General features: G+C 30.0%; 2 protein-coding genes and 1 long non-coding RNA gene across 5 annotated transcripts; 1 reads left to right on the top strand and 2 right to left on the bottom strand.

Moving 5' to 3' along the window:
- Window positions 1-266: 266 nt before the first annotated feature.
- Window positions 267-1,790, bottom strand: LOC142645491 (uncharacterized). The gene is made up of 2 exons (XR_012846621.1): window positions 1,461-1,790; window positions 267-1,402 (listed from the first exon to the last, which is right to left on the bottom strand). It is a non-coding gene; the product is annotated as an uncharacterized LOC142645491 (long non-coding RNA).
- A 2,350-nt stretch (window positions 1,791-4,140) lies between these two features.
- Window positions 4,141-12,484, top strand: LOC113791047 (uncharacterized). Of its 3 annotated transcripts, none has more exons than XM_075821710.1 (6): window positions 4,141-4,485; window positions 5,816-6,078; window positions 8,800-10,225; window positions 10,296-10,338; window positions 10,400-10,597; window positions 10,666-12,484. In XM_075821710.1, the coding sequence occupies exons 3-6, from the start codon at window positions 8,984-8,986 to the stop codon at window positions 10,935-10,937; spliced, it is 1,755 nt and encodes a 584-aa protein (XP_075677825.1). In that variant the 5' UTR covers window positions 4,141-4,485; window positions 5,816-6,078; window positions 8,800-8,983; the 3' UTR covers window positions 10,938-12,484. The 3 variants fall into 3 exon arrangements, with proteins under 3 accessions (XP_075677825.1, XP_075677824.1, XP_075677823.1); XM_075821709.1 differs by lacking the exon at window positions 4,141-4,485 and adding an exon at window positions 5,064-5,667; XM_075821708.1 differs by lacking the exon at window positions 4,141-4,485 and adding an exon at window positions 5,064-5,724.
- On the bottom strand, window positions 12,468-14,197 carry LOC113791019 (solute carrier family 35 member E2A-like). The gene is made up of 4 exons (XM_075821714.1): window positions 14,078-14,197; window positions 13,647-13,934; window positions 13,413-13,578; window positions 12,468-13,346 (listed from the first exon to the last, which is right to left on the bottom strand). The coding sequence occupies exons 2-4, from the start codon at window positions 13,828-13,830 to the stop codon at window positions 12,611-12,613; spliced, it is 1,086 nt and encodes a 361-aa protein (XP_075677829.1). The 5' UTR covers window positions 13,831-13,934; window positions 14,078-14,197; the 3' UTR covers window positions 12,468-12,610.
- Window positions 14,198-14,211: the final 14 nt, after the last annotated feature.

The following is a 14,211-nucleotide window of genomic DNA, read 5'->3' as shown; positions in this document are numbered from 1 at the left end:
ATTTCATTCTTTGGTTCCAAGTTTTTTTTTTTTTTTTTTTGGTTGTACATTTTGGGTGGAACCAAGGACCAAATTATCTATATTTTTCATTTGCCTGAATAGAGAAAAAATTCCATTTGGATCAGTCTATATCCGCAATGTGTAAAAGTATTTGGATCGGACCATAAAATTTTGAAGATGAACATGCGCGAATCAATTATTTCATTTGAATTGAATTGAATGATTCTCTATGGACCTTTTTTTATTTCTTTTGATTTTTTTGCTGCTGTTGTTGTTCATTTTATTTATTACCATTAAATTTTTGCTTTTTTCTCGTAATTTCCATCAGTTCAATCACATTTTTTATACCCTATGACGTCGACAAACCTTCGTTTATGTGCTTATGGCCATAATCATCATCATCATAAGTTCGGGCGAGTCTTTTTTCTTTTTTCTTTTTTCTTCTCATTCTAACCTTGCATAACCATACAAAGATCAAAGAGGAGAAAAAAAAGAAGTGAAAAAAAGAAGTGAATTCTCGGGGATCATCTGGTATCAGTAAATTTTTCTTCAACTTTTTCTTCTAGATAAAAGAAAGAACAGGTTCTTATTTTTTCCATTTCGTATCGGTTGGTTGGTTAGGATAGTTTAAAAGTTTGTTGATGATGATGATAGTCGTTCCCCAAAAAAAAATTGATCATTATATACCTAGCGAGTTTGTTATGTGTGTGTATCGTTCCGGTTTTTTTCCTTGCTTCTTTTGTGTTATAGTCCGTTTAAAATTTCAGGTTCATCATCATATGTCAGGTCCGAGGTTACTCTTTTTTTTTCTTCTTCGATGATGTTGATGATGCTAGGAATGTTGGCTGCTGTTGTTGATAATAATGGCTCTTTGGCTGGTTGGTTGGTTGGCTGCCTGCTGCTGCTGCTGTTTGTTGGTTATTTCTGTTTTCGGTCATTCGGGTTCGAATTCGATTTTCAATGGAAGAAAAAAAAACTCTGGCATTTTGTCATCATCATCGTTGTCTTTCTTCTTCTTCGTTTATATTTTTGGCTTTAATTCACGGTTACACATTGATAATGTCGGGTATTTATTTAGTCTCTCTACTTACTATATATATTAGGAATGGTAAATGTGTGTGTGTGTGCTTGGGTCGACGTACTCGAAAAACATCCATTTCATTCTTCAATCTTTATTATCTTTGGTCTTTGCTCTACGGGTCGATAGTTTGTTTGGCCATCACCACGGTATATTCACACACACACACACACAAACACAGACAAACAGAGAAAGACAATTGGGGATCATTCATGCCTCACAATGATGATTATGTTGAAATGAATGGAAAAATATTTTCCAAATCTCTTGCTGGTTTTGAATAACGAATAATTTTTGTCGTTTTTTTGGCTGGCTGGCTGGCAACTTGACAACATTTAATGAAATAAAATAGAATGATATTATTGAATTTTGAGCTAGGTACCTTGAATAATTTGATGATTGCAGCAAATTAGAATATTCTTGCTCGAATAGTCTTTATTGATGAATAGAAAAAATTCTTCATTGTTTTTTCACATTTACAATATGACGAACAAACGAATTGGGCTCCAATTACACGCATAGTCATGAAAAATAAGGATATTCAACAACGACAGGTGTTTTTCATAAATTCATATTCACATCGACAGGTGTCCAGGAGTCCATATATTTTCCTCTGTCGATTTGATTTAGTTTGTTAAAATCGACAAAAAACATCATTTCTTGGCATTTTTTTTCGGTTGTTTTTTTTGGTGATAGTGACAGAAGAAAAACAGAAAGTGAGTAAAAAAGAAAACATTCGAATTGTCATTCATAAATGTTGTAACAGAATTTTTTTCTGGAATTTCTGTTTCCTTCCGTTTTTTTTTGCAAGGAAAAAAAACAGATTTTTTTGAAAACAATTTTGCAGAAAAAGGAAAGATCCTAAAAAAATCCTACTCTATATCTATATCAGTCAACAAAAGTCAGAGTTCATTTGAGGTCAACAGGATTGTTGAATGCGTGCGTATGTTGTGTGAATGAATATGATTTGGGAACTTTTCGTCGGTGATTTAGATGATGTTGTCGTTTTTTTTCCTATACACTTTGCATACATTTTATCACACACAAGTGCCTAGATATGATGATAGGAGGGGGAAAAAAGAAGGTGGACAGATGTCAATAATAATAAAATTGAATGGAGTGGGGCAAAGATGTAAAAAAAAGATTGGGATGCTAAACGAAAAACATTGAAAAACAACATCTATGATATAGCCATAGTGTGGTCCCGAAAATGTAGTTTGGTCGGTTGATTGAATCGATTCGACCAACGAAAGACCGGTCGAAATCGGACGACCTTATACAGAAACCCAGAACACAGAACATTGCAGAACATGATAAAGAATGTTTATATGTGGCTGCCATTTCTCGTTGTTTTTTTTTGGGCTAGTCCGTTCAACGACAACAAAAAAAAATGGTCCCCATATATTAAACATCTCAATGTTTTCGTCCTTAGTCGTTCCTTGTTTTTGTTCTATAGTAATAGTAGCATCATTTACTATAAGCATCATTTTACTATTAGGCCGCATCAAATTTAGTTTGATGATTTTGACTGAAAGGAACCAAAGAAATTCGAATATTCTACTGTACTATTTTCATTCATATCATCATATCTGTGTATTAATAGTATGGTCATGACCTATGTGTGTGTGTGCAATAAGAGAAACAAAACACCATCCTGATACAGGAATGATGTTGAACAACATAATGATAATGGTATGTCCAGAAATAAATGAATATCATGGAGTTTTCCTGAAGGGTGTTGGCCAAATTCATATATATAGCAAGCTAGGGTTTGTTCATCATCATGTTTACCAAACCTAATATTTGGCCAAATGGAAAAACAGTCAAACAAAAATTTTCAAACATCCAGATGGTCGACAAACTTTTTTTTCTGGTTTTGTTTTAACCATTCCAGAGAGAAAAAATTAATTGAATTCAAGTTCTATTTTCGACAACAAAAACGATCAACCAGTGTGTCTTTCACTATGCGGGTGTTAAATATATATTGGGGACATATCCATTCATCATCATTTCAAAATGACAACAAGAATTTACCAAAAAACCAGAAAAATACCAAAATGACGCCAAAATAACAAAACTCAAATTCAAATCCTGGCTACACGTCATTTTCCTGGTGTATATACAGGGAGTTTCTCTGGTTGTCCTTGCACGTTACGTTATTAGAAAGAGATGTGTATGTGGTATCCATTTTTAATGTAGCATTTGTGTGATACACATATATGGCGTGTGTGTGTGTGTGCCTGACTGGCTTAATTTATTTGTGTATATACATCACATGTATATGATGATTATTATTCTGCCCCTTTTCTTTTCATTCTAAAACCATTCACTATTCTGATTCCTCTTTCTCTCTCTCAAATATGACTGACTGACTGACTGACAAAAAAAAAAAAGAACATCTAGGAAAAAATTACTTGCTTCGCCTCCCTACGGCCTAATAACCACCATACACACACACAAACAAACAGATTGTATTATACAATAACATTCGCAACAAACCAAAACACACCACTACAACCAAATAAAGCTATAGCACATCATCAACAACATTGGAAATGCAATGAAATGAAAAAAACCAAAAAAAAAAAAAACCAAGCAAGCAAGCAAGAAAAACATTGCTGAAAATAACGTGAATCTCGTTGAATGTTTTTTTTTTTAAATATTGGATGTCGACGATGGATAGATGATGATGATGACCAAGGATCGCGCGCGCGACCAACATCTTTTTATCATTATCATCATACTTTGGCCATTCAATTATGGCCACGACCAAAATGAGAAAAAAAAATGATACTAGCTTTTTTTTTGCTGGAGAAAAAGAAAAAAGTATAGCAATCGCACCATGGCGCGTACTACGTGTATCTGTATGTGTACATGGATATGGATGGTATAAGGGCACCAATAAAATACAAAACAAAACAAACAAAAACGCATATAGAAGATACACACACACACACATACCACAATCATTTTGGGAAACTAACTTAACTAAAATAATGATAATATTCGTGGAAGGAAAAAAGAGAGTTTTTTTTTGCTGAGACCAAACGCTGCAATTTTTTTTTCAGCATAGAAAAGATATACAAATCGCGTCACTTGAACGCACACACACATTATGTTTTTGCAAGTTTCCCAAATTTGCAATAACAACAACAACTAAGAACGAAGAAAAAAAATAGCGCCATTCGAATGTTTGCAAGAAGAAAAAACATTCGAATTTTTTTTTCTTGAAAATTCATTTCACCATCTGGCTTGACAAGCGATCCACATTTTTTTTCATTTATTCTATAGTTTTGGGACCTAGAATTTTTTTCGTTCTTTTTTTGTGATGACATTATTATTCTGTAACTTGTGTGTGTCTGTGACATATATAAACATATGGAATTTGAATTTTCAAAGATTTTTTGGTGGGTGTTTTTTGTTTTTGTCCTTGTTTTTTGATTCACGAAAAGCATCATTGATGATGATGATTAATCAATCATCGATTCTTTCCAATTTTTTGTTTTTTCCCCCTTTAAATTTTTGATCATCATCATCATCTGCTACGATGATTAATCAATCAATCATTCAGTGAAAATCCAAAGCAAACAAGCCCCTACAAGTTTTCAAGTTTTTTTCCTCCAATGTGGTTCTAATTTAGTCTGTCTGGTTTGATTTGGCGTTTTGTGTGAATGATTGTTGTTGTTGTTATTTGTGGTTTTTTTTTGATGTTTTGTTGGGCGACTTTGATCATCACCATCAAGTGACTTGGAGTATTGTTTTTTTTTATCGACAACCAACGACTCTTGTTTTTTAAAAAAAATTTCTAGTTTCCCTTCACACTTCTATTATTCATACAACCAATAGCCAACGCCTTAATACCTCGGTTTTGGCTCCGTGCTTGGCTCGACATTTACTTGGCACAATAAGGCTCGATATACTACGGCACGGCTTGTCTCCCTTGTTTCTGTTTGTTTAGTTTGTTTTTTGTGTGTGTGTGTGTGTGTGTTATTCACTTGTCTAAAATTAAATGTTGTTGTTGTTGTGGTGGTAGCCTAGGACTCTCTATGTCTCTCTCTCTCTCTCCGCTCCCTCTCATCATGTGGTATCTTCTTTTCTAATACAAAAAAAAGTTTGTGTATAAATGTATGTCTATGTAGAATGATGATGATGATGATCGTATTTTGTATATGAGTTTTTTTTCTGGAAGGGAAAGAGGATCCGAAGGATATACAAAGTGAGAGAGAGAGAGAGAGAGAGAGAGAGAGGGAGAGAGCCTAGAAGGCGAAAGAATGTTGTTACAACAACAACAACACAGCAGTAGCAAAAGTAGCAGGCAGTAAATGTTCAAAAAAAAACTGAAACGAATTGAAATGAAAAAAAAACCTGCGCTTGGTTCGATCTTGCGCGCAATTTTTTTTTTCTTCATGTTTTCATTTTATTTTTACCCAAATAGCTCGGTTTTCTTTTTTGATTTTTTCCTTGTGATGTGATGATGGTTTATATTGTCGATTCACAAATTTTCTCTGGTTTTTGTTGGTGATTCATAATAAGAGGAATCGTCGTCACATGCAGCACAACAACACATTATGTTAGGTCTTGATTCGAATGTGAGTTGGGCTCCAATTTCGATTTTTTTTTTTTGTTGTTTCAATTCGAAATTTTCTGTATGTTTCTTTCTGCTTACTTTCTGGACTTTATTTTTTTTTTTTTTTTTGTTATTGAAAAAATTTCATCATTTTCTTTTCTCCATAACAGAATTTTCTCTGAAAAACAAACAAATTCTGGCCTTCTTGGATCAAATCAAAAAAAACTATCAACATTTCATCAACAACAACAACAAACCTTGTGTGTGTGTGTGTGTTTTTGGTGTTTGTTTTCTTCATTCATGTGTGTGTGTATTTCGTCATTATTTGTTTCGAATGTTTGATTCAAAATCAAATGTGAAAATTATTAGTCATCATCAAATTCTTCAATATTTTTTTCAATCAACAGAATCTTTGAAAGAAAAAATTTGCAATGTAAGTACCGATTTTCCTTCGTTCTTTCATTCACAAATCTAGATTTGAAAAAAAGAAAATTTTATGTGAAAAACACAGAAAAAGAGAACCAGAAACACACTTGAATGAACAAAATCTGTATCCAAGTGCCAATTCTTAACAATAACAAACTCAATCTATTTGGCTATTTTCACTACATATGATCATTACCTGTACAGGCATATTTTTTTGTTTCTAGAACAATGTTTGCTGGACCAAACTTGCTCGATCCAACAACAAAAAAATGACAGAAAAAAGTTGAAAATGTTTTCATTGTATGTGTTTTCCATTAAAATAATTGTCATTATTTCCAGTGCGCTTGATATATTCAGGACAAAAAAAAAACTTTGTCAATTTTGATTGTCAATTTTCAATTCAAAAATGTCAACCCAGAAAATTTTGTAATGTTTTTTTTTCTGTATTGAAATGAAATGTTTTTTTTTGCCTGGCAAAGAGCATACAAGGTTCCCAAGATTTAGTTTTCAATCATTTTTTTTATGTGATACTCCCCACCACCACCACATTTTATTTGAAAATGAAATTTTTGTTTTGCTAGGCGCTTAGATACACACATATACACAGAGGTTTGCAACAAAAAAAAGGCGCAGGAGAAAAACGATCCAAACACGGTGTGTGTGTGTATTCAGTTGGAAAATGTATTTCAAAACATACACATACACATGTGCCATGTTAACAGGTGTATTACTGTGTTGATTGAATGAATGAATACATCCCTTTCTCCCCCCCAACCACCACCATCACACTATCATTTTTCCTAAATTTTTCAATGATAAAAATATGTATGTGGATATAGAGTGTGTGTGGAAAAAAGAAAGAGAAAAAAGACTTGTAATATTGTTGCATGTAAATATGGAAATTTTTCAATGTCAAAAATCAAAAATGAAAAAATCACTAACTACCTATGTTTTTTTTATCATGTGCGTTTTTTTTCTTCGTTGAAATTAATAATTAGGCGCCATAGAATTTTTTTGGATGCTTTTGAAACGCTCCAAACACATTTGATTGAATGAATGAATGTACCAAATAGGAAGATAAATAACGATGTAAAGCAAGTATGTGTGAGAGAGTCAGAGAGAGAGAGAGAGAGGAAAGTGTTGAATAGTGAGAAAAAGATATAAGCGTGCCCGATGAACATGGATTTTATTTTTTTCTTCCATTGAAATGTTTGGTTAACCTTCACACACACACAAGAAATTCAGCAAGAAAATTTTAGCTTTGTATACAAAACGTGAAATAAAACGTTTCTTGCTTCACCATTCTACTTTTCTATGATAATAATTCCCTATATTCGCGAATACTGATGGATATTTTCATTTTCATTTCTGGTAGAAATTCTTTTCTTTTTTTTTTTTTGCTGGGTTGGTTAGTTAGCTATGATGTGTCATCGCTAGAGAAAAAAAAGGGTTCCGCGAAAATATAATACAAGTAGCCAAGCCAAAGTTAACATTGATTCAGTGTCGTCATCATTATTGTCGAAGGAAAAGAAAATAAAATGAAAAAAAACTTGTTCCTGAACAGCAACATCACCAACTGCCATCATCATTGTGAATCGAAAAAAAAAACAGGACTCACTCCCTCCACTTTCCTCCCCCAACTTTCCCCCCACACACACATATAAATCCAAGCAGTCATTCATGATTGTAACTTGCTTGTTGCAAAGCCAACCTTTTTTTCTTTTTGCCCCTTGTTGGCGTTGGTTCTATCTTCTATCTATCTGTATAGTCTGTGTCTGTATCATTTTCTTAATTCAAGAAGAAAAAAAATACCCATTCTTTTCGGATGAAAAATTACTCGAGGTTTCCCCATTTGATAATAATCATTTTTGTTCATTATTAATCTTTGCCTTGAAAAAAAGTATGGACATTTTTTTTCAAAAAAAAAAAAAAAGAATTTTTTTTGAAATCAAGGGCCAAAGGGTTGGCAAATGAATTTTCTCACCATATATACCCACCCTGTCTATAGAAGATTTATTTTTTCTTTGTCCAATGTGTGTGTGTGTGTATTTGTACTAATCAATGGTTAATTTCATACGCCTGGATTCATTTCTTTTTTTATTTCAAATGATAATTTTTTTTTGCACTGTTGCACTGTTTGAATTGTTGATTCTATTGAGTTTTCTTGCTTTCTCAATCTGTGTTTGGTGTTTGGTGTTTTTTTGGTCCTAGATTTTTTTGCTGTTCTAGCTACAGAGACACGCACCCACAGACACAAACACATCCTTCAATGTGTTTGTTCTTCTCAATTTAGCATCAAGAATATTTTGGCAATGGCAAAAACATTATATGACAAAAGACACTCATTGATTTGTGCTTTAACACTATAAAATGTATTTTTGGTAAAATAATTTGGACATACTCTGAGTATGCTATCTATATACTTTGTCTCTCTCTTTCTCTCTATATATATTATGTTTGTGTGTGTGATGTATGGATTGTTGATTGTTGGATTTTCTAGTTGTTGTTGTTGTTGTCCCTGTTGTAAAGTTTAATATTTTCTTTGGGTAAGATTTTGGGTTCTGTTTTTTTTCTGGTTGAAAAAATGAATTTTTTGTTAGAAAAATTCATTCTTAAGTCTTTGGGTGTGTATAACTGATGTGTGCGATGACCACTTGTTTGATTGAAAACTTCTTTTTTTTCTGTTGATATATTCTCTAATGAATTTTTTTTTGTCTTTTTTTTACAGAAATGAATCATTTTTGATCAATCATTTTTATCAAAACATACGAAATATTATTTTTGTAACGTGTCCGGTTTTTTTTCTCTATCCCCTTCTTTCGGCAAAATATTTTCAATTTTTGGAGGCAATCAATATTTTTTCTTTTACTGGAATTATTAAGAAAATCAAAAAAAAATAACAACAATTTAAAATGGCTGCAATAAATCATCATATAAGTCATCAACAACAACAACAACAACAGCAATATTGTCTTAAATGGAATAGTTTTCATACAAATATGACCGATGGTTTTCAAAATATGTTAGTACATGAAAATCTTGTCGATGTAACATTAGCCTGTGAAGGTGCATCAATCAAAGCACATAAAATGATATTGGCCACTTGTAGTCCTTATTTTCAAAATTTATTCATGACAAATCCATGTAAACATCCAATCGTTATATTGAAAGATGTAAAATTTAATGATTTAAAAGCAATTATTGATTTTATTTATAGTGGTGAAGTTAATATACCACAAGATCAATTAAATTCATTATTAAAAACAGCTGAAACATTAAAAATAAAAGGTTTAGCGGATTTTGGTGATAATACTAATAATACGAATAATAATAAACATCAAACATCAATTGGAAATAATCATAATAATCATCATTCAACATCATCATCAATAATGTCAATGAAAAATTTATTGAATAATGGTAATAATAATTCATCATCAACAACAACAACATTATCATCATTAAATCATCCATTAAATTATTCAGTAAATTCATTAAATAATTTAATGATGACTAAAAAACGTAAAAAACAACGTACAACAAATATTCAATATCCACAACAACAACAACCTTTAATAACATTAAATAATAATAATAATAATAATCTAACAAGTGCAATCAATAATAGTCTACATCAAAATCTTAATAATAATATCAAATTAAATGGTGGTGGTAGTGTTGGTGGTGGTAATAGTTTAATGTTTAAGAATATAATTCCATTACTTAATGGAATGACATCGACAACAACAACAACATCGACGACGGCGACGACTACATTAACATCAACAGCTTTAACATCATCATCGAATGAAAATGGAACGACAATCGATACAAGTGATGATGATACTACCGGTAATGGTGGTGGTGGTGTTAGTAAAGATGATTGTACTTCATCATCTAAATCAATATCGAATATTGATAAGAATTTTTTCCTAACATCATCATTAAATAATACGTCAACGTCAGATACAACAAATCATTCACCTAATTTGAAAAATGGTGATTCAACAACGAAAACATCGAATAATCATAATAATAATAATAATAATAACAATGTTGTCAATAATAATAACAATAATAATGATGATGAACGTGAAGAATCGGAAGAATTTGAACCAACTAAACTATTGGAACAATCAATGTCAACACCTGAGGTATGATGTATTTTGAATGAAAAATTTGTTTGTTTTTTTTATTAATCAAATTCAATAATCATAAATGTAGAATACCGGTGATGCACAAAGCGGTGATGACGATGATGTTGAAGTTATTGTTGATTAATTTTTTCTTGAAACGAGAATCTAATTGTTTCTTTCTTGAATTTATAGAAAGCAAATTTATGGATGATGAATATTCATCAAATAATTCAACCAATGATATATCAAATGTATTAGCAATGACCAATTTTGCCAATCAATTTGCAGTTCCTAATAATAATAATAATAATAATAATTCAAACCATAATAACAATAACAACAATAACGTTACTGTCAATGGTAATGGCAATAATAATCGTTCAATTGAAGGTAAGTTTGGTTGTTTGTTTGGACATCTGAAATATTTTTTTTTTTTTTTAAATTCTTATTTCAAACAGAATCGATAGTATCGTTTGCTGAATATGAAACATTATTGGCCGAAATACAGCAAAAAAATCTAACAACATGTCCAATTTGTTCGAAAGAATTTATTAAAAAATCAAAATTAATACGTCATTATCATACACATTTTAGTGATTTTCGGCCAAAATTTTCTTGTATATTTTGCGGGAAATTATTCACAACACAAGATTGGTGTAAACGACATGCATTAAATTGTCAATTGAAACATTATCAAAATATGTCATCATTGGATATATTTAATGATTAATTCGATTGAAAATAACCAAAAAAAAGAAAAAGAAATTGATTGCCTAAAAAATTGTTTCCTAAATTGAAGAGCTTATGTGCAACTTATAACAACAACAACAACAAAAATTACAACGAACAAGAATATTCTGAATACTTTGATATAACTAACTAACTAAATTTGTAAATCCATCCTATTTTTTTGATTGTTTGTTGTTTGAATACGAATCCACCCAATTCACATCTACAAAATCATCTTATACTTAAAAAGAACTATGACCACCATAAACATCACCATCAATGGCCTTTTTTTTAAACAGAAAAAAAATCAATATTATTTTCAATTATCGCTGCCCATGATATGATCCTATCAACTTTTTTTTTCTTATCTGTTAATACAGTATCTATTCATTTGAACCAATCTTTTTTTTGTATCGGGATAAGGGATGCTCTTCTAATAATATTGATGATGTCGACATTCGAACGTCGCCTTTTTTTACATTTATTCTGCAAAACAATTTGCGTTAATATATTATTGTTAAATTTTTTTCTTTGGTTCAATTTTTATTTTATTATATATTTTTTTTCGAAGAAATTTTCTGCAATCATTCTTATCATATTAATATCATCATCAAAATCTCTATATGTAAATACATTTAACCATTCACATTGAATATCCGAATACAAAAAAAACAGGGGGGACAAATGAATCAATCAAATCTTAAGATATGTTTATATTTTCAATTTATCCGGTGTTTGTTTGTTTTTTTTATTACTTTTTTACCTTTCATTTGTAATCATTTTCAAGTGTAATTTTTTTTTTTTTTTTTGGTTTCTGTCTACACGAAATATATATTCTATTCGTTTTTTCTTGTTTGTTTTTCTTTTCTTTTTGTTTATTTGTTTATAATTTTTGTCTTGTTTTTGCTTTTTTTTCTGTTCACACACACACACACACACTTGTGCATTATATAAAAAACTATAGATAACAAATTAAATTAACATATTGTTCTTTTCCACAGTCCCACAATGTTAACACAGTGTTAACAAACACACACCAACAGAATATTCTATAAATATTTCCCCAGTTGCAATTTCAATTTCAAAGGCAAAACAAAATTAACATTGTATTTTCTATCATCATCATTATTATCATTATTTTGAAATTTTATAAATTTAAAAATTTTCAAAATGAAAAATACAAGTGGTTCCTTAAAAAATTTTTATTATTATAAAAAAAAACGCACATCAAAATTTTGTAATTTTCTTTTTCTACATCGAACAAACACAAGTAAAAAATATTCTGGTCGCTATTGAACAAACCAAACCATTTATCTCATTCAACATTTCTCATTCTTTCTTTTTTTAAAAAAAAATTATTATTAAATAATGTCCTTATAATTTCAAAATTTATTATTATAATTTTTTTTAATATTTAAAATATATTCAACAGATTGTTTTAATATTATTATTATTATCGATTATTGATTGATAAATATTTTTTTTTATAAATATAATTTTTTTGAAAAAAAAGAAGAAAATTTATAAAATGATTTTTACAACATACAATTTTTTAAAAAATTTTATTTTACAATATTTTTAATTGATTGAAAAAAAGGGATAATTATAAGGACACTTGTTGTCAAAAATGAATGAATTCAAAAAAAAATTTGACTTAGATGTGGCCGAATCAAATCATACGGAATCAATTTGTTTACTAGCTATGAATGGAATATTATCATCATTATTTTGAATTGATAATAATGATTGTTGCTGTTGTTGTTGTATTGTTTTATTATAAATAATAACACCGATTATAACTAATGCTGTACCAAACCATGACATTAATGTAACCGGATTACCAAATACTAATACAGATAACCATATTAATAATGCACGTTTTACTGTATTTGCTACACTATGTGATATTGGACTAATCATATTTAATAATGCATATTCAGTTAGACTTTGTAGATGAAATGATAAACCACATAGAAAATAATTAAAACAAAGAATTAGATTATCTTGAATATTAGTTATTGGCCATTCAAAACGACAATAAACAATATAATAAAAATATGGTATTTGTAATACAATTGAATAAGCACTAGTAAATAATTGTATTTGATTTGGTCCATATTTATCCATAATTAATATTCGTTTACTTAATACATTTTGTGTACATTCGGATAAATTTCCAAGTAATGCGAATGCAAATCCGACTAGATTGAAATGTATTTCATATGCTGAACATAATGATAAACCGATCATAATCGGTAATAAAGAAAGGGTAGTTTTTAATGATATTTTTTCCCGTATAATCAATAATGAAATTATCATTGTAAACATTGGTGCTGATGATTTAATCATTTCGGCAAATGATACTGGTATATACCAAAGAGCAACAAGACCTAATGCAACAGTTAATAGTCTTTTTTGGAAAAGAAATGGAAAATTTTTAGTAAAAAATATTGCCATTTTTAAACAGAATACCAACCGAAATGCTCCAATCAAAGCAAATTTAAATGGATTTGCTATCAGATAATGTAGATGAAATGAACGTAATTTTAATTTATCATCATGATCATTAATGATGGAAAAATAATGACAAAATTTTAGATATGTATAGCTGCCTAGTGAACAGCATAATAATTGAATGACACCTGCAACCAGAAAAAAATGAATTTTGAAAATCAATTATCCATTTGAAAACAAAAACAAAAACACATACCCAAAAACATTGGATCACCATTCTGATATGAAACAATATATTTATTTAGAAACAATGTTGTACCACTGAATAAAAACCATAATAATAAATAACGTATTAATCGACGATTAAAACCGAATAAATTATCAGTTTTATTATTATTATTAATGATAATGGGTATCGTCGTCGTTGTTGTAATGGTCATATTTTGTTGTTTGTAATTTTCGGTCCATCAATCGATTGAAAATTGGCATACGTGTATTTCTATCTATAAATATCAATAATAGAAATTCTTTTCTTTTTTTTTATCTTAATGACATTTGTATATGATTGATTGGTGGGGCAACATGTTATAAATCAAATAAAGAGAGAGAGAAAAAAAAATTGTATGAGCTGTCAGAAGAAAAAACGGTATTTTGGTGGATTATGTTTTGCACAATATATAAACATACAAACAATCGATATTTGTATGATGATATCCTCGTGTATTCACGATCGATGTTTTGTTTCGTTTGTTTGTATCCAACGTGGAGTTTTCGGATCACACAGAAAATCAGCTGATCGGATTTGTTTACATGCGCCAGTA

This window comes from Dermatophagoides pteronyssinus, unplaced genomic scaffold (assembly GCF_027571235.1).
Source record: "Dermatophagoides pteronyssinus isolate colony J.1.1.1.1 unplaced genomic scaffold, Derpt_VIB-CSIC_2022.12 sq0012, whole genome shotgun sequence".
NCBI classification, from domain to species: domain Eukaryota; kingdom Metazoa; phylum Arthropoda; class Arachnida; order Sarcoptiformes; family Pyroglyphidae; genus Dermatophagoides; species Dermatophagoides pteronyssinus.
This window is presented reverse-complemented; position numbering and strand designations above follow the sequence as displayed.